The 24,855-nt window shown below is 40.5% G+C and overlaps 1 protein-coding gene across 1 annotated transcript in view; it reads right to left on the bottom strand.

Annotated features, from left to right (window-relative positions):
• The window catches only part of LOC126474871 (tyrosine decarboxylase-like), a 167,448-nt gene that overhangs the window by 10,421 nt on the left and 132,172 nt on the right, over positions 1-24,855 (bottom strand). Inside the window, exon 8 of the mRNA XM_050102353.1 lies at positions 4,141-4,211. Within this exon, the coding sequence (XP_049958310.1) occupies positions 4,141-4,211 (71 nt within the window). The remainder of the gene's footprint in view (positions 1-4,140; positions 4,212-24,855) is intronic.

Here is a 24,855-nt window from a genome sequence, read left to right as displayed (position 1 = left end):
TCAGTTTTTTTATTACAGAGATAGCTAAACCCTCTGACCGAACACGCTGAGCTACCGTGTCGGCTCCCTAGACCACGGGTACATACCATATGACAATATTAGTCATATGACAATATTAGTAACTATTGCTGTCTGCTTCATCACGCAGTCCCACATGTCACCAAGGTTAATTCTACTATGATGCAGATGCTTCGCTTGGGTGCCCTTAAGCATGGTCCACGATTTCCATATTTCTGGAGCCCTGAAGAAAGACGTTCGTGGCCATCGATTTACTTCGGACAAAGAGGTGTATGCCTGGGTATAATCATGGTTTAGTAGGCAATAACAAACAATTTTTAGTGCAACAGCATCTGCAAGTTCACAAACGTTTTTCCTTGAAGGCACTGATCGTCTTGTCGCAGGGTGAGATAAATGTATTAACAATTATGGAGATCACTTTTGAAATAATAAGAAGATTTCTTTCTGTCTCCCATCTGTCTCGTTTGAGTGTAACTGCTTCCCCTTCTATCCATCTATACTTAGAGCGTGATTCAGCTGACCCTACCTATAGCTTTTATGCAACTCGCTATGTCCTCAAATACCGTGCTTGATTTTCATACTCTCTCCGTCGCTACATGCAGACTATTAGCCCTACAGAACAAATGAACAGAACCTTTATCTAAGAAATTTAATGTAGTTAAATTTCGTACTGGGATCCGTTTTTGCTAGAGATTGTAGATGTTGAATTATTAATGAAAAACTTACAAAAGCGACCTTCAAATGCGTTTTTCTTAAATAACTCGAAAACTGTGGCTTCCAGTGACAATGTATCCCAGTACAAAATTTAACTACCCTAAGTTAAATTTCGCACAAAACGTCCCGTTCATTTTTCTGTAGGACTTATAGTTTGCACTTGGCTAGCGAGAGAATATGAATATCTCATGGGGGTTACTGAAGGCATTGTGGGTTGCATAAAACCCATAGGTAAGAGTAGCCGAATCATCCAGTATATAAATTAAAGTTCTTCATAACATTTTTCTGTCTGTAGATGAATCTGAATCTCTGTAACTACTGTAGTGATTTTGATACAGTTTTCACTGTTATGTAGACTGATTCATGAGCAAGGCTTGTGTGTATAATTTATTAATACAGGGTGTACATGAAGTCTGGGAATACTTTCAATTATTTATTACATAAGAACCAACCATTGTAAAGATATCGTACATATGTCATTTTGAAGAGAAACCCTGAAAGTTTTTTTCATATGTACCGCCACAGCGTACTTTGGTAATTTTCCGATAGTCAGCGCTAGTCGTCAACATGACGAGTTCAGGTGCGGAGCGAGCTTTCAGTGCGTTGGAGTTCGTGTGCTATAGCTGTTCAACGAATGTTTAGAACGAAGTACGGTAAGAAGCCACCAACAAGGATGGCCATTTACCACTGGCACAACAAATTCGTGGGTACCTGAACACGGAGCTGCCGCATCGGTGGATCGACCATGCTGCAGAAGGAGACAGTTGTTTCATGAAATGGCCTCCCCAATCACCAGACCTCACTCCGTTTGAATTTTTTCTGTGGGAACACATTAAAGATCTGGTGTAGGTACCGCCTCTACCACGTGATGTAGCAGAGCTCCGGGAGAGACTACGGGAAGCGACTGCCACAGTCAATGATGGCATGCTGGGATGGGTACTGACGTCTACTGGGTCACTCATGGTTCGCATATCGAATGTTTTTTTTTAAAAAAAACTTTCAGTGTTTCTCTTCAAAATGCAATATGTATGACATCTGTACAATGTTTCGTTCTTGTGCAATAAATAATTGAAAGTGTTGCCGAACTTTATGTACACACTGCATTCCACGTAAATTTTTTGAAATATGCTTATAATTCAAAGCCCCCTGCTTCGTCTTGCTGTCTCTATATAAAGGCTAATCTCAGGCGCTACTGTGAGGATTTTGATATTGTTTTCACTAATAGACGGACTGATTCACGAGGAAGGTTCTTGAGCACATAAGGTGGGATTAAGGCCACGTGACTGCAGTGCCAGACCAGCCAGACCTGCGAGACGGGCGCGAGCTGCTGCCGACTTCCTGAATGATCTGTGACGTAGAATATATCAGCTATTGCTTTAATTGTTTTACATTATGAGGACAAGATGTTATTCGTTTATCTATCTTTATTCTCTGAGTTCTAATTACAACTCTAATCAGTGGCCCGTAAACAAAATTACCACTAGACGTTCGTCCAACCATTAATATTTGTGAGATAAGGGAGGGGGTGAAACGCATATCCTGCTCCTCTCGAATAACACAAAAGGGACCACCGAGCTTACCGCCCCCGTCCGACGAATGGATCACCATCAACAGTGCCAAATGCCCTCGTTGCAGACAAGTTTAAATTTAACCCAGGACGTTGGTACAAAGACTGCTGATAACGAACTTTATACCACCCTCTCTTCTTCCACTGTAAGCCAAATACTGGCAGTGGAAACGTCATTCACCACCAGGTTTCGAAATGGATTAATCCCGAGTCGGCCGACACCGCATAGGCGGCAGGTAAAGTTCTAGGTTTTCTGCTACTGTGTTCCACAGCTGTTTCTCGGGGAACGTGGCTGTCTGCGGAAGTGGGCAATTGAAACCTTTCACCTCCCGCTCTGTCGACATCATTAGGAACGGGGCAGCGGATAAATTGTAGATTAACGAAGAAGGGAGAGGCGTTTACTGGATATGGCCGGAATCTGTACATAGAAATTGGAGGAATGTATTACTTATGACCTGCATAAACTCTTCATCGCAGAATATGCGCCGATTTTCTTCAGGGATGTTTTAAATTATAAGACTACGACAGAAAAGTAAGACACTGAGACCTACACTTTTAATCCACAACCCATGATACATAACGTGATGCTGGCCACATGTGCACCATTACCATTAATTAAGAGTAGTTCCTGCTCTGTTAGATCATGACTGATTCATAGGACAGACTACTGCATGTATCTCTCTGTGCGAACCAACAATTTTTCAAATGTTTCTTATTACGAAGTATTTGCGATAAAATGCTAATATATTCTTTGATTCCTCTTGGGGCTGGAAACAGACTGTGAAGCATCGTACAAGAAGCGATGCAAGGCCCACATATGCTACAAAACAATAAAATGGTGCAGCGCAACTAGTCACAACCATTCTGCTCATAATGACGCCCACAGCCATGAAGCGCTCTTAGGAAATACTTCAAACATTTGTCATTAACGACACCCACTTCAGCGATGTTACGTTTCACAGTGTGTGAAATAGGTGTATTTAAGAATTTTTTAAATTACTGAATAAGAAACTTAATTTCTCTTTCGTTCAATTTCATTAACCACCAAATAATGGGAATTTTCCTTTCAAATGCGGAAGTTGTTTCTGTTGCACCATTTAAATCGAAGTCACGTTTTCCGTTTGTTACCTAATTGTAGGAACCGTCACATTTCCTATATCGCATTCGCTAATCGATACAGTCTCCAAAGTTATGATTAGCGGTGTCCATCCTTGATCGTTTTCACAACGCTCGCAGAATATGCATGGTCAACTGTGATGATCGTTAGGTCAGCGTGTGTTACTACCACTCATTGAAACCTCTTTAGAGCAGACGGTAAGGCCAGTAACTTTTACTTAGGAGAGGATTGAAAGGGGTCTGCTTAGTTTAGTGACGATAACTAAGAACATATTTTCAATTCCAATAGAGAGGCGGTGATATTTCTGGTAGTATTTGTACCAGTTATAGGCCGATGATAAGTAATGTATTTAATGTAGTTGGTAACAACGTTAGCTGACGGGCATAGTAACCATCTTTTGGCAAATGAAGTTTCTTTGTCCTAGCACATGAGTCAATTCTTCTGGAAGCAGGCTTTATGATACAAACAATAGACTTCAGTCTTATATATCACCCTGTCGTATTTTGCTGTTCTTTCTTTCCATAATGACTAGCAGCTATTTTTAGCTATTATTGTCAAATCAAAATTCAGTGAACAAGCAATTAATGAATAAGTAAATGTGGTAAAGAAAATCAAGTAAATGAACTTGATAAAAAATAAAAAAGATAGATACAATGTGGTACCGTAAACTATACATCCCGGATATTAGCTGTAGCATGAGAATAGGTCAGATAGACCGTTTTACCTGATCTTTCTCCACGTTGTAGGTCTCCAGCAGCTCAGTGGCGATTTCAGTGATGACGTCCCACGCATGGTCTGTAACACACGAAGATTCATTTAGGATATGAGGCCACAATTAAGGAATATACTGCGTTACGAAACTTTCACAAATTCCCTGCCACGGAGATCCACAAAGTATTCGAGAAATGGCATACTTCGAAACTAATTAAACAAGCATAGCACATGAGCGAGAAGCAGTGAAACTGACAGGAGATTGGGTCAAACAGGAAGAGCGCGACTGCTAGAGAAGAAATATGCCACTGATGACTAAGGGGCGAAATTTGATGTTGTGGTTAACGTATGAGAGCGGGAGTCACTTGAGATGTTCTATGCGTTACACGAACGTCCTACAGATAACGTAAATGGAATGTCGATAAAGGCACAGAATGATGCGTTATGTTGCTTCCTGACTCTCTTAGTTATGATATAAAAAGGACTGTTTTCTGTGTGGGGCAGCTGCTATCCTCACGCGTAAAACATTGGTGTTCATTATCTCTATATTACCTATTTTCAAGGCTGTATTTCATTGAGCTGGTACATATTTTGTACCAGTAAATACGATTACTGAAACTGTCACACCTCAATATGATTTCTGTTTCAGTTTCGATTACACGGAACGTTTAAATATTTGTAACCTCCACACGTCACCTCTGTTGCCGCAGACGTTCGCTACGAAACTCAAAGCACCTATATGGTGAGTTCACTGGGCGAGAGTACCGGGCTAGCAGCCTTCGCACCATTCTTCCCCACCTTTAAGAGTCAATACGTGGGGGCACACCTTGCTTCTAACGCTCCTCGCACCCCTAACTAAAATCGACCATGTTAAAGTGAGTGCATAGTACCTTTCATTCTTACACCATCAACACGCAACGGGACATTCTGCATAGCTTTTGACTACGTCAGGCATGCCAACATGCACTAGAGCCGACTGGTTATTTTATTGCTGATTTTGTGAATAAACTGGTTGATTCTTTAATAACAACACTGGAGTAGTTGTAAACGACATATATCGTTTTGGTGAATAAATACGGTATTGCAGTGCCCGTGTTATCCATAAATACGATGCAAATTTCCTTCGGATATGCCTAACACCGGGCAAGAGACTTTCAAGTAAAATGTCTCCCCTGTACGGGAATACACGTAATGGGTGTACGACTGCAGGATGTAGACACATGGTTGACGACGGATGGAAGTGTTTGAGTCTGGTCGCGAGTCGTGCTCGAATAGCCAAATGGTAAGGCGACCGCTCGCGCTAAATGGGAAATCTGCATTCGAGTCCCAGTCCGGCGCAAATTTTCATTGTCACCATTCCATCACACACCTGATGGTTGTCCATAATCCCAGCTGCCCAATACATTGGATGATTTATATCGCAGCTGAGTACTTGAAGATAGTTTCCTCCACACTGCTGGTCGAACGCCACTTCCACCTAGATAATCATTCCGTCTTCAGGCCACGAGTGGCCTACCGGTACCATCCGACCGCCGTATCATCCTCAGTGGAGGATGCGGATAGGAGGGGCGTGGGGTCAGCATACCGCTAACCCAGTCGTTATGATGGTATTCTTGACCGAAGCCGCTACAGTTCGGTCGAGCAGCTCCTCAATTGGCATCACGAGGCTGAACGCACCCCGAAAAACGGCCACAACGCATGGCGGCCTGGATGGTCACCCATCCAAGTGCCGATCACGCCCGACAGCGCTTAACTTCGGTGATCTCACGGGAACCGGTGTAGCCACTGCGGCAAGGCTGTTACCGTCCACCTAGATAATCAGCGATCTGAATGTTACTACAACTAAAATTTAGTTCGAGTGTAAACTACTGGGTACTGTGCGAGCTTCATTTTCAGTCATGAAGTTTTACTTTTTTTGTTGCAGTTAACTTAAATAGTATTTTCTGTTTTATGGTTTAGTTATAGATCTGAATATACTACAATTAAGCCAAAGTAAATAATCGAAAATATAACTATAATGGTAAGTAAATTATTTTCAGTATAAATAAGTTCTTCACCGGAACTTACCTTTCTAGACATAGTCCTACTGCAAGTTGCATCCCCTGTCTCTCTCTTTTATCTTTGAATTAGCTACCCATAAATGTACAATTGTATGTGAACTTCAAATGATAGCGCAACATGGCTTTGAATATTAAAAACGTATTTTTATTATCTTCCTTAAGCGAACGAGAGGATTTGAGACAACTAAAAAAAAAAAACCGGATTAAACAGAGTAATATTACCAACATAGGCTATTGTCTAACCCAGCTGCTTAAGGGGACACTTCACCCTAAATTTTTTTCAAGAATATTTTAGTGGTTATTTAACATCTTTCGAGTGTTGACTCTAAGGTCACAAAATGATTTGGATGCATTAGAATTACAAGTACGTCTACGAAATATTCGACATATGGACTGCACCCGTGAAACACTGCCAGCTGCTAAAGAGGTCAAGACAGTATCTGTCTATCAGAGATTTGCACCTGATACACTACTAGCAAGATGCACTAATAATGACAAGGCACCAAGTGAAAATAAAGGTTTGCCCAGTGTCATCTGGCCCAGATGTCTTCCACCGCCCAAACCCTCCCCCCCCCCCCCCCCCCCCCCCCCGCGAAAAAGATATTTTGGGTGTTGTTCTCAGTTGAGTATGGTATGTTTTGAAGACTGAAGACAGCAGGAGTCACAGCACTCCTTTATCTCCCTCCCCGAAGAACATTTGCTTATCTATGGATCAACGACGGATCAAACAGTCCACAAGACGCTGGCTGAAGTAGGGAAAATTCAAGAAAAAGGCTACTCTGATCTTCAGATTGCAAGACGAAGAAGACCTGCTGGAGCAAGTAAGAAAAACGCATTGTAGTGGTGAATTTTAAGGGGTATGTGTATCGTACTAACATTCATTTTTTTTAATAAAATTTTAACATTCATTTCCTGTAAGTTTGTTTTTCTAAGTTCAGTCCCAACATTTTATCGCTAATATGAACTAGTCTCAGTGACATATTTCGGGAAGTAGTATGAGGCATTTGCATACTTCTATGCATTAACATTGTCGAAAATATAGTTTGACTTTTTCATTATCACATTTATGTACCGATAATTAAAGAAAATGTAAGTTCGAAACTGGAAAAAATACTGGAAGTACATTAATAAAATTTCTCATAAAATGAATGCACAGAACTGTTGGAATATGTGAATATACCTAAAAACTACTATTAAATCATATTAAAAATTCAAAACTCCAATACTAATGAAGTTCTGGACTTCAGAGTCTGAGTATACATGATTTTAAAATTCGGTTGAAATCAGGAAAGTCGAAGAAAAGTAAAACGCCTAGTTGGAGTCTATCTTTGAGTGTCATGGCTATAATCATAATGCCTGGAGTTCAAAGACCATACTGGCTAACCTTAAGTCAAACCTTTACAAAAGTAACTGTTTCATGAGATGACTCGATACAGCTGTCAGGAATTTTAAGAACTGCGTGTTTGCAGTCAGCTGTACAGATATATTATTTATTTTCTACCTGTTTCGGTCATAGTGACCGTCTTCACGGAAGACTATATCAACAAAAACAAATAAACAATTTATACACAGGATAAAACAAGTAAGCTGTCCAGCTGATCAAGGTAAACATGTCTAAGTACTTACAAGTAAGATGCAGGCTACATTACACGGATTTGCAATTCAGCTTCCAACTGGATGAATTGAAAACCATCACAGTGATAAAATGTTTACCGACACACGTATAACACGCCATGATTTCGATACCAGCACAAAACTAGTTTCATTGATATGAAACGGAACGATCATTAACGCAATATACGAGGAATGATCTCTCCTGATACGTGTATGTCAAATAATTTAAACATGTGTCAGACTCTAGATGTCTTACAGTGCAAAGATCATCTTTCAGGAGTCGATTTGTGTCATATACAGGATGTTAGGGCCATAAGTGCAGATATTTTTATTGGCAACTGAGGATGTTGTTGGTGTTGTTGTTGTTGTTGTCGTCGTCGTCGTTGTTGTCTTCAATCCAAAGACTGGTCTGATGCAGCTCTCCATGCTACTCTATCCTGTGGAAGCCTCTTCATCTGCGAGCAACTACTGCAACCTACATCCCTCTGAATCTGCTTACTGTACTCATCTCTTGATCTCCTTCTACTATTCCCCCCGCCCCCCCCCAAGCTTCCCTCCAGTACTAAATTTGTGATCCCTTGATGTCTTAAAATGTGTCCTGCCAACCGATCCCTTCTTTTAGTCCGGTTGTACCACAAATTTCTTCTCTGCCCAATTCTATTCAGTACGTCCTCACTAGTTACATGATCTATCCATCTAATCTTCAGCATTCTTCTGTAGCACCACATTTTAAAAGCTTCTATTCTCTGCTTCTCTAAACTGTTTATCGTCTTGTTTCACTTCCATATGTGGCTACACTACATACAAATACTTTTAGAAGGGACTTCCAGACACTTAAATACACAATCGATGTTAACAAATTTCTCTTCTTCAGAAACGCTTTTCTTGGAATTGCCAGTCTACGTTTTATATCCTTCCTACTTCGATCATCATCAGTATTTTTGCTTCTCAAACAGCAAAACTCATGGACTACTTTGAGTGTCTCATTTCGTAATCTAATGAACACATTAGACCAGTATTTACTTCATCTGCAGACTAATAATTATAGCTGTTACGAGCAGAATGTTTTTAGGTATTTCTGAGTACATGTGGCAAGAACAAGCCATGAATGCTTATTTTCCTCTGGGCGGCAGGTCAGGTGTTGAAGAGTGGATACATGGACGCAAAACTTTTAGTCTATACTGACAGACATAGTGTACTGAGTGGTGCAGTTACGACCATGCAGAAAACTTCAGATAGTAAATTATGTGAGCTGTGTTTGTGGGAAGACTCTTAGACACAGAGAAAAAACAATTAACACACTGAAGTAGGTACATATTAAAGTACCAATGATCTCAATATTTGCACTTAAACACTGAATATTGTCAACTATCAATAAAATGTATACCATGAACGTCTATCTCCGAAAGAATATGCGACTAATATTTACAATGCGTCTGTGTTGTTAACAGTAAGAAGACACATAGTGGCCATAAGAAACGGCACAATGAAAAATATCTCTTAAAGATTGCCTCTCATAAGTAATTATCTTATATAGATACGACAGACGAGAATACATCCTCTCTACAGTCCATAATGAGTTAGGTCATACAAATATCTCAGTTAAAATTTACTGATAATAACTGCCCTTATATAACTTTATGTGAAGAACTTGTTACCATGTCACATTTAATTTACTAATACAAGACAGCACAGTACTTATGTATATATGGGAAATCTTTACATTGTAAGGATGATCTCATAGTAACAGATTTGTACTATACATAACGATAATAAATTACATCAATAAAACGTAGAGTGTGAAGTTATGTCAAGAGTAAATAGAATTAACTATCCCGCTGAATACAAGACCAATTATATGCCAAAAGTAATAAAAAAACAAAAATTACAAAAACTATACCTCATGTCTGTGTCAAAAGAACACGAAATATAGGTACAGCACACAATCTAGACCTCTGGTATAGAACAGTCTAGACCTCAGGCTCTATTAGTCTCTCGTAAGATATATAAGTATCATCTTACTCATTTGGACAATCATAGGGTACTGTTTATTGAGGATCATAGGAGTAATAACCAGAATTACCTAAGTAGCACACTTCTGGCATGAAGATAAGAAAGATGTAGAATATAAGACATCATGAAGTTCTCTAAAAAGGTTTGTTCTTCAGTTTCTTTGCCTCATTTAAAATATTGTCAGGGTGTCATTTTGTATTATAAAAAATATCTTCTAGTAAGTTCATACCTATACATGTATCAATTTTGAGTATTAATTTCATATCATTTTCTATATTAGCAGCAATGCGTACACATGATTTCACATGTGCTCCTAAGGCTGAGGAACCAGAATGGCTGGAATGTACATGAAATCTAATCATTAAGTTCCTACCTGTTTGTCCCGCTTCTCACATTGTTCACAATTAACCTTGTATATATTTGCTTGATCATATATCAACTTCTCTTCCAAGATATTTTGAAGTTTACGCCTCACATCATTCTCTATACGAAATGGTATACTCACATTACTTTTCGTGAAAATTTGGTTAATTTTATCAGAGATTTTACCTACATAGTGCGAGATTTTACAAAAATAAAAACGTAAAGCCAATTCTCCCCTAATATCACTACAGGGCTGCATAAAATGGCACTGTATTCGGGAGGAATGATGTTCAAATATCCCTCTGCATCCTGGTTACGATTGCGAAGGGTTTCCACGACTGACTTCATTAGAACATCTCTATCGTTTTCTAAACTAGAACACTGCCGATTTCTTCCTCCATTTTAGTCGTACTTGAGTTTATAGCTCATTTGACGTTTTTTTTTAGTTCATGACGTCATCTTAAGGATACCTCTAACTTTCTCGTTGTCTTAATACAGTTCTTCTATGCCGTAAAATACTGAATGTTGTAGGTCCGCTTCGCCATCTGCGACTCCTTATTCTAATTGAATACTCCATAAAGGGGGAAATGTTGAAATGTTGAACTTTCCTCTTAAAATAAAATAACATGTCGGACAGGGGCCAGATCCTTGATAGCTCTGTCTCGTCAAGAACGCTTTACGTAAAACCTCAGAGCTTCATTCCGCTAATATGTCTCCCCTGCGATTCCTAATTGTCAAATTAGAGGGAGAGTTTATTGGGAGTACCAGACGTATGGAAGACATTTTTATCCGATCAACAGGAACACCTGTTTCATGGAACACCAGGTTCTGCATGGAGTAATTATAATTTATGAATAGGAGACGCTACTCTGAACTTGGAATCACGAGGCAATTGTCTACAACCTAATCTAATTGACTAACTGCAATGTACAATTTATTTCCCCACTAAGATTTACGCCAATGTACAGTTTATTTCCGCACTAAGACTAAGTGTTCACTGGGATAAAAAAGTTAATAAATATATATGTAAATAGCATAAAGTGTGTGTTTTCGGTGGCATTCACTTTGCCAAACGTGTGCCACTAGTCAGTAACAACAAAAATAATTTAGAATATCGCTGAGGAGGACCACTGCAACAGGCACACGCAGCCACTACCAGCGAGAGGAACTCGAGTTTAATGTCCCATCAAGCGCGGTGTTTTTGAGGAAAGTATGCCACCTTTCATTGAACGTGGCAGACGGAAAGAGTTAATGGGAACTTGATCCTCTCTGTTCCACCATACGTGCCTGGAAGTTGCAACACGCCTCCATCACAATATCAAGGGCGAATAACTACGATTTCAGATCGTTTAGATAGTAGTAAAGACTTCACAGCGGTATTGCTGTTTTTCGTGTGTTTGTTACTGCCTACCAAAATGAAAGAAGAAGTTAAAGAAAAAGACAACACAAATTTTGTTTCCGCCAAAATGAGAAAAAAGATGATAGTATTAAGTTTGGTTTTCACGACACTGAAGTTAGAATAAAGCTTGCTTCTTCGTTAAAAGCATTAACTGTATAAAGTGTGATTTTTCGAAATAGTACAAGCAGTATAGGACGGTCTAATGTTAAATTTGGAAAATATTATTTCCTGAAAACAAAAAAATATGATTGTACAGGAAATTAAATTTTAACTAGAGTTTGAATTACATGAAAATCTTTCCCAGATAGCGAACATGGCCAAAAAAATCCACGAGGTTGTAAAAAAGATTTTTGTTAAACAAGTTAACAGCTGCATCTTCGATCTAAAATTGTAAAAGGAGAAAATTATAGGGCTTAAAGAGATCTATCGATCGCTTTTTTATAAGTATCGGCTGCTTTGTTACGTTTCGAGATACTTTGTAGAAACCACTAAAAATAGGGTTCTCTATAGTCCGTTAACATTCACAGTCTCATACTTGCTCTTTGCTGTAAGTATAGCCCGCAGTAAGTCAAAAAAGTACATGTTTGAAAATTTTTTAAATTAATTTTTGAGGTATGTTAATTTTCTTTTAGAAAACAAAGCGCTCCCGATAATTGGCTAAATTTTCTTAGCTGATGGCCCTAAACTAACTGTTTAAGTCTTAGTTTTTTCACAAAGAGTTGCACTACCATGCTATTAAATAATTTTTCCGTATTTATTAACTGTAAGGATGAAAAAAGCTTCGAATAACATGCACTTTTGAAGTGTGGTTTTTAAGTAACTATCTCAGTCTTTATTTTATGCAAATAACTTTTGTAGAAAGAGACGGCTGAAATTTTTCCACGAATTAAACGTAATTGTTCTACGACATTCTGTAGCCGAGATAAACTCGAGAAAAATCTAGTGGATGCAAATAACATTTTAGAGCGATATTCGTGATGGAGGTTAATATTGTACAAGTATAACGTAAGCACCACTAATAAAACAAAACATTTACGGTATTATAATTTCGTGATGCCTTCAGCAGCCTTTCTCTTTATTTCATATACGAATGCACAATTTCGGCCTTAGGATATTTACAAATATCTAAAACCATAGCATTATATAATGGGTCCATTAGCAACTCTTGTGATTTTGACATAGGAACAGGTCATATCTGTAGATATACTAGGCGCATTATAACTTACTTTGTGGATGATTCTTCAGTAGTATGTTGTGCTATGTACGTCCTTGACTCTGTGACTGCTTGTAAAGGTCATAAAATAGATTAGAAATGTTTTCCGCTGTTTTAAAAGCACATTCCTGTCGAGGAGTTGTTGAAAAGCTCTTATATATAAGGTTGATGATTTTTTGTGAAATAATTACAATCTGCTGAAACTAAACCAGTGCTGAGGGTTCGCTGCCAACGTACCATTAAGACACTAGAGCAGACATAACTTTCCTGCTTGCCTAGGGTGTTCTCCTGCGTGCTTTCATCATTAACACCTACTTTGTCAAAGATCTTTTATTTCCACATACAAGTTGGTGTATTATGTTCACTTACAAGTTGGTGTACCTCTTCAGGAACATTTCCTGCCGTATCTCGCCACGGCCTTTTTTGCTTCTTGTCTGCTCAGAGATTGTTTCCAGCACTTTATCCATATTCTGCAAAATCAACCAGTATGTGCGAAAACTACGAAGGCGTCTTCGGTTGTTTCCAGATGACGCTCTCGTTTATCGACTAATGAAGTCATCAGAAGACCAAAACAAACTGCAAAACGATTTAGAAAAGATATCTGAAGGTTGCGAAAAGTGGCAGTTGACACTAAATAACGAATAGTGTGAGGTTATCCACATGAATGCTAAAAGGAACTCGTTAAACTTCGGTTAGACGATAAATCAGTCTAATCTAAAAGCCGTAAAATCAACTAAACACCTAGGTATTACAATTCCGAACAACTTAAATTGGAAGGAACACATAGAAAATGTTGTGGGGGAAGCTAATCAAAGACTGCGTGTTATTGGCAGGACACTTAGAAAATGTAACAGACCTACTAAGGAGACTGCTTACACTACGCTTGTTCGTCCTCTTTTAGAATACTGCTGCGCGACGTGGGATCCTTACCAGATAGGACTGACGGAGTACATCGAAAAAGTTGAAAGAAAGCCAGCACGTTTTGTATCATCGCGAAATATGAGAGACAGTGTCACAGAAATGATACAGGATTTGGGCTGGACATCATTAAAAGAAAGGCGTTTTTCGTTGCGACGGAATCTTCTCACGAAATTCCAATCACCAACTTTCTCCTCTGAATGCGAAAATATTTTGTTAACACCGACCTACATAGGGAGGAACGATTACCACGATAAAATAAGGGATATCACCGAGCTCGTACGGAAAGATATAGGTGCTCATTCTTTCCGAGCGCTATACGAGATTGGAGTAATGGAGAACTGTGAAGGTGGTTCAATGAACCCTCTGCCAGACACTTAAATGTGATTTGCAGAGTATCCATGTAGATGTAGACGTAGATGTAGGAAATTAATGCCTCCGAATTTCTTATGTGAAAACTCTTAAGGCTTTTTAAATAAAACTAACGTTATTAACATTCTCCATTTTTATTCTTCAAGGTCACACATTTATTTCTCAACATTGCCATCCTGGCGACGAACACATTTCTCCCAACGAGAGATAGATTTGTTGATACCGTCACTGTAGAATGTTGGACTTTTTGTCGATGGAGCCACAACATCACCTCTGCCTGCAACGCTTCATCACTGTCAAAGTGAAGTCCTGGAAAGTGTCCTCTATGACATAGTAGCGGGTGAAAACCGGATAGGGCAATGTGGGACTGTGTGGACGGTGATCGATGACGGTGAACCCAAGGCGTCAGATTGTTGCAGATGTTGCAGCGCTCGTGTATGGTGTGGCATTGTCATACTGAAGGAGGGGGAGCTCCATGTGTGGACGAACTCTTCGAATTCGAAGCTCGAAGCTGTTTCTCACCCACCGACGTAGATACCTTACACACCGTCATGTTACACTCTACAATTTGGAGCCCTCTACAGACAGACGGCTGCAAATACGTAGACATGAAAATTAAAACCGTATAATGTTAATAACATTTATTTTGTTTAAAAAGCCTTAAGACACTTCACACAAAACATTCGGAGGCATTACTTCTCGGCGTGGCCTCGAAAAAGTCACGAGAGGCGTTTCCTTGCAGGGCGTATCTCAAACGCGCAGATGATGACCGGCATGTTAATTTGTGCCGTATTGCTGGAGGATTACGGAAAACTACAGCTGCTGCGTCACTTTTTCTCTGAATTCACAGAGGAAATGATGCTAGCGTAGACGTCACATCATATGAAGTTCCTCAACCACGGAAGTGCACTTCCTACACATTCTCAGAGAGAACGATTTAACAACTGCAAAAAGTTTCCGCAAACACTTAAAAGTACCGGATGAGGTCACTTCGTCCTTACAGCAAGAATTAAAGATGCTCTAGAAGGACATCTGAAACGTTTATTACCCATATAAAACACATAAATACAAGAAAAACGTAAAATTTATTTTCCTAATATCGTATGAGATCAGTATAAAAATTAGTGAATGGGAATTATTTCGAAGAAGATGAGACAGAACACGTTACAACTCTGCAGTAGGTACATGTAATGGCTGTAGCGGTACTCATTCTGGTTTCTTTCTGGGAAATATTGATAACAAAAGAATATTTAGATTGTGCTTCGCCCGTCTTTTGGAACACTAAGAAACTCTTGAGGTATAACTAAAAGCGTGAGACACTATGCTAAAGTTTAGAACGAATTGAAGTAGAAATACACAGACAAATCAGGAATAGTCATCATTTCCCCTTGAGAGCAATACATAACTCTAAGATACAGAAATTCCTAGACAAACTGTTGTAGCACAGATGCCACTTCACGTTACAACACTCGTTTCCAAAATCTGACAGAAAAAGGAAGACTAAGCATCCCGCAGACTGCGAGATTATTAGAAGCAGGATGCTAGCTCCGTTGCAAAAGAAATGGGGGAGAGTAGGAGGGTGAGAGGACACTAGTGGTAAGTATTCATGGTAGCCTTACTGAATGAACCATCTCTCAGTTTGGTGCAGTGAATTACGGGCACCTAATAGCACTGAAATCAGAAAGCCCGGACTGAAATTTGAATTTCACTTCTTTCGAATACCAGTTTAGTGCCTTAACCGCAGTACCACTTCTCTCGAACGGGATAAAATAAAAGAACTAATGGTATTCTAAATCGAGGAAATTTCGTTCTCGTGTTAACAACACACTATCTTTACATAATCATAGAACATTTTTCTCAATAATGAGTAATTGAGGCAAATGACTTCACGTTCATGCAATTCTGTTTGTATACATTAGTACATATGAAGGCAGAATCTCATAACAAACTTAAATCGCTGCAGTAAAGATATTTTTGAATAGTAATAATAGGATTAACCGCGATCAACCGAAGTAATGAGGAGCTTCGCGTTCAGGCGGCGAAGGGCAGTGGATGTCCACCGGCCGCGGCGCCGGCCGAAGTGGCCGTGCGGTTAAAGGCGCTGCAGTCTGGAACCGCAGGACCGCTACGGTCGCAGGTTCGAATCCTGCCTCGGGCATGGATGTTTGTGATGTCCTTAGGTTAGTTAGGTTTAACTAGTTCTAAGTTCTAGGGGACTAATGACCTCAGCAGTTGAGTCCCATAGTGCTCAGAGCCATTTGAACCATTTTTGAACCGGCCGCGGCATGATGCGGATGCGACAGGGAGAGGGATGTGGTCAGCACGCCGCTCTCCCGGCCGCTTTGCAGATTTTCTAGACTGTGAAGCCGCTAATCCTCGGTCAAGCAGCTCCTCAGTTGGCTTCACGATGCTGACTGCTTCCCGTACCAATCCTCCCACCAAAGTAAAATCCTTGGCGGCACCGCAAATCGAACCCGGGTCCTCCGGCTGGCTGCCATCTACGCTACGTAGGCGAACCATGAAGAATAATGACGCAGTCCACATAGTATCACTAGGTTCAAATTCACTGTCTAGTTCTCCTTGCTATTCCATGATGAAAAAAAGGCACGCTGTACAGATTTGCTTATATCGTTTTACACTTTTTTCACACTTCTCTGATATGGAAATACGCATATAAATATATACCTCAGTTCATTGGCATAGGATCACAAGTGATTCTGTTCCACAAGTAGGAAGCAAAACTGGGAACAAATGAGACGCAGTTGCCTAGCAACGGTTGTTCTATAGAAGCCACAAGCGAAGTTCGCTGCTGTGATAATTCTGAATTATATTGGATAATTCGAGACTTACGCGGCACCTACAGTTCTCTTTTGGTTTTGATAGAGGCACAGCATCAGAGCTTAGAACTTTCGCCGCGCCATCCCAAACGCTACTGATAATGTAAGGTTGTCGGTAAGTTGGGGCAGTGGACTTACCACCAGGCCATCCGAAGGATACACGTGGGCCTCCGCAGCTATTAACTTTCTCCAATGCTATCATACTCACAGAAGGTACGCTCACCGGCGATGAAGCAGAAAATGTTCAATGAAGCTTGAGACTTAAAATGAAGAACTTCCCACGGCCGGGAAAGATCAGGTACGGAGAAAATAGATGTGGCTGCAAATAAAAGACTGGCAGTACATTCGGAAATGATAAATAAGGAAGTTCAAGAGACATTTTTCGATACCTAGTGTGGTCTTTTACCAGCTATGTGGCGGAAATGGGTCATGTGGCGTTATTTCTTGGTACGTATTTTGAAACGCATTTGCTTACAGTGCCGTTTGTTGTCATACTTTTTGTGGTCTCTAGATACATTATTATTTTTTCAGTCTTTCCTGTGTATGAGAAAAAATACTTCTATTTTTTTATTTTGTAGTAATTCTAATATTTAGTTGATTTATAACTCTTTTTATTGTGAAATGTGAAAGCTGTCGCGGACCCTACCTGATTCTGTTGGTAATTTGAAAGACAGCGGGAGCGTTGAAAGTGATACTCCGCGCATGCATTTTACTGTTCTGAAGTGATTGTGGAAATCCTGTGATGACTGTGGATGTCGTGGAAAAGGCTAGCCTTATAACCCATCCTTTTCAGTCCAGTGTGTATGGCTCCGACATGCAGTTGCCAGAAGTTTCCGAGAAGCGCACTCGGGACCAATTCATGTGACGAAGTGAATAGCATGTGCGGCGATCTGTTCGTCGTGTTAAGTGGTTTGACAAATCTTTGCTCACCTTGAAGAACATTGTATTGTTTAGTTATTTCGTTCACTTGTTTCTTTGTTTGAAGCGTCCAGTCTAGTAAGCTGCCCACGAAACTAAGACTGGTAGAAAAACTACTATTGTCTGGCTCTAAATTTGTAGAAAAGCATGTCAGAAAAGCGAAAATTTGAGAGGACCGAGCGTTATCGAGATCTATGTGTTCTACTTTGTCAAGAAGAGGGGGAAAGCGAAAGGGAATCGTGTTGCAGGACCTTGCGCATGGGGGATGTTGTTTCTGGGCACGAAGCCTCGTTCTGATATGGTTTTCAAATTAGTGAAAAATCGAACAGCCGCCATTACGTTCTACTGTCTAGGAAAGCATACGATCAGTGAGTCAGCAGTAACGACATACGGGCAGGCTAGTTACAGTGGTGAGACGATACTGGGTATCAGCATTTAGTAATGAACCATTCAAAGTCATTCATACACGCTATAGACAAATTTTGTTCATTTTCTGAAACGGTTTGGGAAGGGTAAGAATGGTAATCGGCTAGATATACAATATAAAAGAGGCATTAACGTACCTTCAGTATTCATGCTCCACATATTTTCATAATTTGAGCTTCAGACACCAATTTACAAACACCATTGGGCCTGCATTAGCTTACTAAATTTACCAGTCACTTTGACCTATACATACGCATTAGGAGGGAGAAAAGTAAAATCTGTGTACGCACTTCATGGTTTAGTTTCTCGTCATTTCCATTAATCCCTTTAAGCCAAAATTCCTTTAGTAATTCCACACCCGATTTCCATCCATATTCAAGGCCAAATATGGTAACAGTTCCTCTGTAAGAAATAAACGTCGATGAGAGGTTCAAATATAATCTTTTAAGCAGATGTTTTTTCTTACAGCAAGTCAAAGTCAAGAATGGGTCAGCATTATGTAATCGGCAAAGTGCAGGCGACACATGGAGTTATGTGATAACGAAACAACAGAGCTTTTAAGTGTCACTCTCTGAAATGGAGCCCCAAACATACGTGTAAGTTTCCGAAACCCTTAAGGGAAAAATTGTAGCGACATGGAACCAATGTTCGTGATGATTTAAAGCAATACGGCTCATGAATGGGCGATGCGTGTGTGTCACGTGCTTGTTAATTGTCTGCAACATCGATGTCGTATGTGGCCCTTCTGACTTGAAACAGAATACACAGCCCTCTGTGGTATGTTCACTGTGGAGATTGTCTCTCTTTATAGGTCATGTCTGTTTGTCTAATGTGGAGAGTTACTCGTTACAAGAGCTTATAGACCAACATTTAAAGCCTGGTGCAGCAAATTGTAGCACACGGAACGGCGAACGGATGTATATAGAAAAAATTTGGAACAGCCGTCATACGAACTGAAGGAAATCTTTCATCGTGGTTAAAAACATCCTCCTCATCCTCCTCCTCCTCCTCCTCGTCGTCATCAACATCATCATCACCATCATCACCATCATCATCATCTGGTATGTGCTACGGTAGCCTCCATTTCCAGTGATCTACCGCTTCCATCTTAATGCCGGTGTATGCGCTGCCACCCATTACATCATCCAGCATCTGATATCCCTTCCTCCCTCGCCTCCTCTCTCCTTCCATATACCCCTCTAAGACGGCTTTTTAGAAGCCTCACCTTCTTTGTTTATGTATATACAGTCTAGTCTCCTTTTCTTATTTTTATTACATTTAATAATTGTCTTTGCTCTCCCACGCTTCTCTGTACGTCCCCATTTCTTCAGTCTATCTATCCAACTTGTTCTTTTTATCCTCCGCCATGTCCACATCCCAAAAGCCTCCAGCCTTGCTCTGTCTTTCTGCCTCATTGTCCATATTTCAACTCCGTACAAGAGGACACTCCATGAAAAACATTTTATGTCTTTTCCTCAAATCTTGTCCATTTTGCTACAGAAAATTCTTATTTTCTTACAGAATTCCTCTTCCAGTTTTCCTATCCTGATTTTACTTTTTGTGCTGCTCTTCCATTCGGTTTCTATTCTGCTTCTTAGCTATTTAATGCTTCGTACATACTGTAATATTTCTCCATTCAGCTTTTTTTTTTGCCCTTTTATTTCCTTCCAGTGTCGTTACTTTTGTTTTCTTTATATAATATTCCTATATCTTTCCTTCTGCTTTAGTGGTACCCACTACAACCTGTAACTATTTTTCATCTGTTGCTAGAAGGACCATATCTGTAATACACAAACACAATATTTTTATCTCCTCATCGTCTAGTGGGCACCGGTCACTGCTATTTCTTAAATACATGTTGGAAGAACCAGGAGACAGACAGAGAAACTAGCTCGTTCAAAACTGGTCAAGGCTCTCGACAAAGAATTTTCCACACAATAGACTTTGAGAAGATGTATCATGTGGAAGAAGATTACTCAATAAGCTGCCGTTAACTCCGTGAAATGCACACTTGGAAGAGTATTATGTCTAGAGTACTTGTGGAACGGGAATTACACTGCCATAATAAACTACGTGCGCAAGCAGGGGGGCTAAATGATTGTGGGCCCAGAGCTCAGTTTTGTCGATGGATTATCCCGTATAGTAGTACAGAACCACACTTCTTGCGATGTGTGTTGATCACGGATGAGGCATCTTCCAATCGTGATGTTGGTATCAGCCGCCACAATATCCGTGTCTGGAGTGATGAAAATCATTAAATTACACTCGTCCCCTATCATCTATAACTGTACAACGCCACCTAATAGAACCGTAATTTATCCATTTTACTGTTTGTTGAGCTCCGAGGCTGTGAATTATATTACTTTACGAAACACAGAGATCAGCCCCTCTTTTCTGTATTCTTATTCACTTCAATATGCGTTCCAGGATTTTTCCCATTTTCAATTGTAGTAATATATATTTAAATCTTTAGTTAACACATCGTTAAAACGTAGACGGCAGAATTATCTTGATCGGGGTAGAAGTTGCTATTAAGGTTTCTTCCGTGATTGCAGATAAAATTTGGGTTCTTTTAAACTCTGCCTTGTGCAAAACACAACGTATTACATTTTTATTTACCCAGACATGTTTCGACACCTATGTGTCTGTGCATCAAATTTGTTTCTTTACCGTACGACGTTCTTGGTCGTTTATCTATTTTGGACCAAAAAACTAAAACATTCGCATTTTGTTTAGTTTGTTTCAATTTCTCACCTGAAAATTGGATTGTTAGTGAAAATGGGCTTCTATAGGTCGGCTTTTTTGTGCCCGTTTTATCATTTTGACAACATGTCGTCTGCATATAGTCAAGAAGAAATTTTCTTATTTTTTAAATACTTTGTCGTGGTTAGTGTTTGCGTGTGTCACTGTACTTGAATGTTCCGTCCTGTCGTCCATCTCTGGCGGACATCTCTTTCTGCTGCTATTGTGTACACTGTTCTCCACAACTTTTTAATATTTCCTTTTCAACTCATTTCTCCTCACACGCATTTTTCACAAAATGATATTTGAGCAACGATTTACGTCTCCAAGACTCATTGAGAAGTGCTGTGTTATTGTCACTGCTCACTTGTTCATAATTTTGCTTCTGTTCAGTGTGGCACTAATTTTGAATGTTTGGTGAAAACTACGGTGCAAAATGGTGAAAATGGCTCTAAGCACGATGGAACTTAACATCTGAGGTCATCAGTCCCCTAAGAATTAGAACTACTTAAACCTAACTAAGGACATCACACACATCCATGCCCGAGGCAGGATTCGAACCTGCGACCGCAGCAGCAGCACTGTTCCGGACAGAAGTGCCTAGAACCGCTCGGCCACAGCGGCCGGCAAAACTACTGTGGCTTGTCAGCTGGGGGAAAACTTAAGTGATGTGATGTGTCGGGTTTGTGTGTGAATGTGTGTGTGTGTGTGTGTAATGAGAGGGAGAGAGAGAGAAGAGAGCTAGAAAACGGGTGGAGATGGGATTGGGAAGCAGATGGTTTTGGATATTTGAGGGTGTTTCATTACTGCGTTTTATGTGGGAAGTGTTCCTGACTATCGGTTTCTCTGAGGATATTAACATCAGTCTCAGTTTTGGTAGGTTGGCGGTTATTTTGAGTGAGATGATCTGCAAAAGTCGAGTGTGCACTGTCACTGTTTAAGGTTGTGATGTGTTCGGAGTATCTAGTTTTAAACTTTCTGCGTGTTTGATCGACGTAGACAGGGTAACTAATAGATTCTAGCTTTGTAAAATTTGTATGTGGAGGCGTTCTTAGTGTTTATATTTTCCTGTGCTGCGTTGTATGTGCATAAAGATATATGTAGTCCTTGTTCCTTCACAATGTGTCCCACCTAGTGGAGATTTTTGTTGCTGCATGTTAGTATTTGCGACGCTGTGTTCTTTGTACGGTGTTCCAGGTTACTTGTATTCATTAGGTTTTGGTGTCCCTGGCTCCTTTTGTGACTGATGATTTATTCACGATTTGTTCCTGTTTAATTTTTTTTTCTTTTGTTGTTCAGTTTGTTAATTATTTTTGTGTTGTACCCATCCTCATTGTCCTTCTGGTGTATTGTATTTACTTCCTGTCTAGTGGAGTTCAGGTAAGCCTTTGTAGCATGTATCTGAAACTTGAGAGCTTGTGTGTCTGTGGATGATTGGAATGGGCAATCGTTGTGAATGGTTGTACGTGTAGCTGTAGCTTTCCTGAGTATTCCAAAATTGTAGTTGTTGATTCTGTGTGTGGTTATGTCTAAGATTGGTTTGCTTCTGTCTTAGTGGCGAACTTTAGTTTAGGGTGTGTTTACGCCACTGAGTAGTTGTATTACCTGAGTGTTTGTATCTACCAAACAAGTAATGTTTCCACATAACAATATCAGTGTGTAACTTTGTGTTGTTTTGGACGTATAATTTCATCGATTATTATGTTTTCCGTGCGGTCTGGATGCTGCAGCTGCCATTCTATTACCTCAATTTTCCGCATTTATAAGCATGGACCAGACACTTTTTTTTTAAATGATGTAAAAAAGCAGCGCAAAATCCACTTACAACATCCATGTTTGACCCACTTGATGTCACATTTATAGACTTTTCGCTATGAAGTTAGTAGTGTGTGAAACTCGAACAGAAACTAAACAGCAACAGTTTAGTGCGCCCCTAGCTGCCTGTCATATTTCACAGCAGGCAACAGGGGTAGATTAGAGAGTAGGATAAAACTGTGTGAATCACTATAATGGCTGCATTGAAACTGGTGGTAGTAAGTTTTTACATTTGTCATCAACTTAAATTGTTGCAGTAAGGTGATAGGAGCTACTAATATCGGATAAGTAAAGAAGACGCAGGTTGCTGAAGGGAACTGTAGAGAAAAGGAATTTATAGCAGTAATTGACCATAAGGCAACGGCCTTGCCGCAATGGATCACCGTAGTTAAACGCTGTGGGGCGTGGCCGGCACTTGGATGGGTGACCATCCAGGCTGCCATGCGCTGTTGCAATTTTTCGGGGTGCACTCAGCCTCGTGATGCCAATTGAGGAGCTACTCGATCGAATAGTAGCGACTCCGGTCACAGAAAACCATCATAACGACTGGGAGAGCAGTCTGCTGACCACATGCCCCTCCTATCTCCATCCTCCACTGAGGATGACACGGCGGTCGGATGTTCGATGGGCCACTTGGGGCCTGAAGACAGAGTGCTGCTTTAGTTGACCATAAAAAGAAGACATCGATTGATAGGGCACATGTGAGGCATCAAGGAATCGTAAACCTTGTAAGTGGTGGAATAGGGGAGGGGAGGACATAAATATTGATGAACACCAAGGATTGACTACAGTATGCAGTTGGAAACGGACGTGGGTTGCAGCAGCTATGCTTACCTGAAAGCACATGCACAAGATAGACTAGTGTGGAGAGTTGTGTCATACAGTCTTCCGACTCAAGGTCACGACAAAAAGAAACTACGTTCCGATTAAAATAACCTGGTGGTTGACGTCTGTCACTTGTCGCTACGATGTTGCCACATCTGCTGCCGGTTACCGCTCGGTAGCATGCAACAGATAAACACGGTGGATCATTTTACAAACGCTGTTCATGTGTAACGCAGAGCAATGTTTGAAGCGGCTGTGGCTGGGTACGACTGAAAGGGGAGATGCTCTATCGATAGCTGATTTAAAGTTGCCAATGACGTAACTGCGGCAAACGACTGGTTTTGCACCCCTGAATTTAAACGCATGTCCTAAACTAACCACAAACTCATAACGTGCAATGTATACTAGAAAACGGCGATCAGCATTCTGCGGCAGAACTAAAACGATGATCGCATTGTTCACGGCGTTTAAGGCTAACCTCTACGAACAAATTCAAGACAGAAAAATTTCATAATATGTTTGTTTGCATAGCCATCTTTCGCAGCAAAAATTCAGTTTTAGCGGCAAAAGAAAACTGTAATTTCCCGCTGTCTTTGGTTACCTGAAACTTTCCTCCCACTGGCTACACGGAATGCTGCATTACCGTCAATGAGCAGTTCTTGTTCACACTTGTATTGTATTGTATTGTATGGAACTGGGGATCTAGAAACGACGGAGAGGCTTCGTCCCCGCCGTAGCCCTTAGTGGTTCACAACCCCACAACAGGCTACAGCAGACCACTCACCCCGCTGCCGCCCCACGCCAGGGTTATAGTGCGCTCCTCCCCTCGGGAACGTCTCACACCAGATGAGCGTAATCCCAGTGTTTCCATGATGGAGTAATTATGGTATACGCGTAACTGCAGAAAGTGTTTGCGCAGCAATCGCCTACATAGTGTAACTGAGGCGGAATAGGGGGAACCAGTCCGCATTTGCCGAGGCAGATGGAAAACCGCCATAAAAACCATCCACAGACAGACCGGCACACCGGACTTCGATACTAATCAGCCGGGCGGATTCGTGCCGGGGACCGGCACGCCTTCCCGCGCCGAAAGCAGTGCGTTAGACCGCACGGCTAACCGGGCGAGCTTGTTCGCACTTGGTTGCAGATGATAGACGACACGAAAAAAAGAATGGTAGAAAAAAAAAACGAGAGACAATAGAAATGTCAACTT

The sequence above is a fragment of the Schistocerca serialis genome, chromosome 4 (assembly GCF_023864345.2).
Source record: "Schistocerca serialis cubense isolate TAMUIC-IGC-003099 chromosome 4, iqSchSeri2.2, whole genome shotgun sequence".
NCBI lineage: Eukaryota > Metazoa > Arthropoda > Insecta > Orthoptera > Acrididae > Schistocerca > Schistocerca serialis.
Note: the sequence above shows the minus strand (reverse complement) of the source record. Positions and strands in the feature narration are given on the sequence as shown.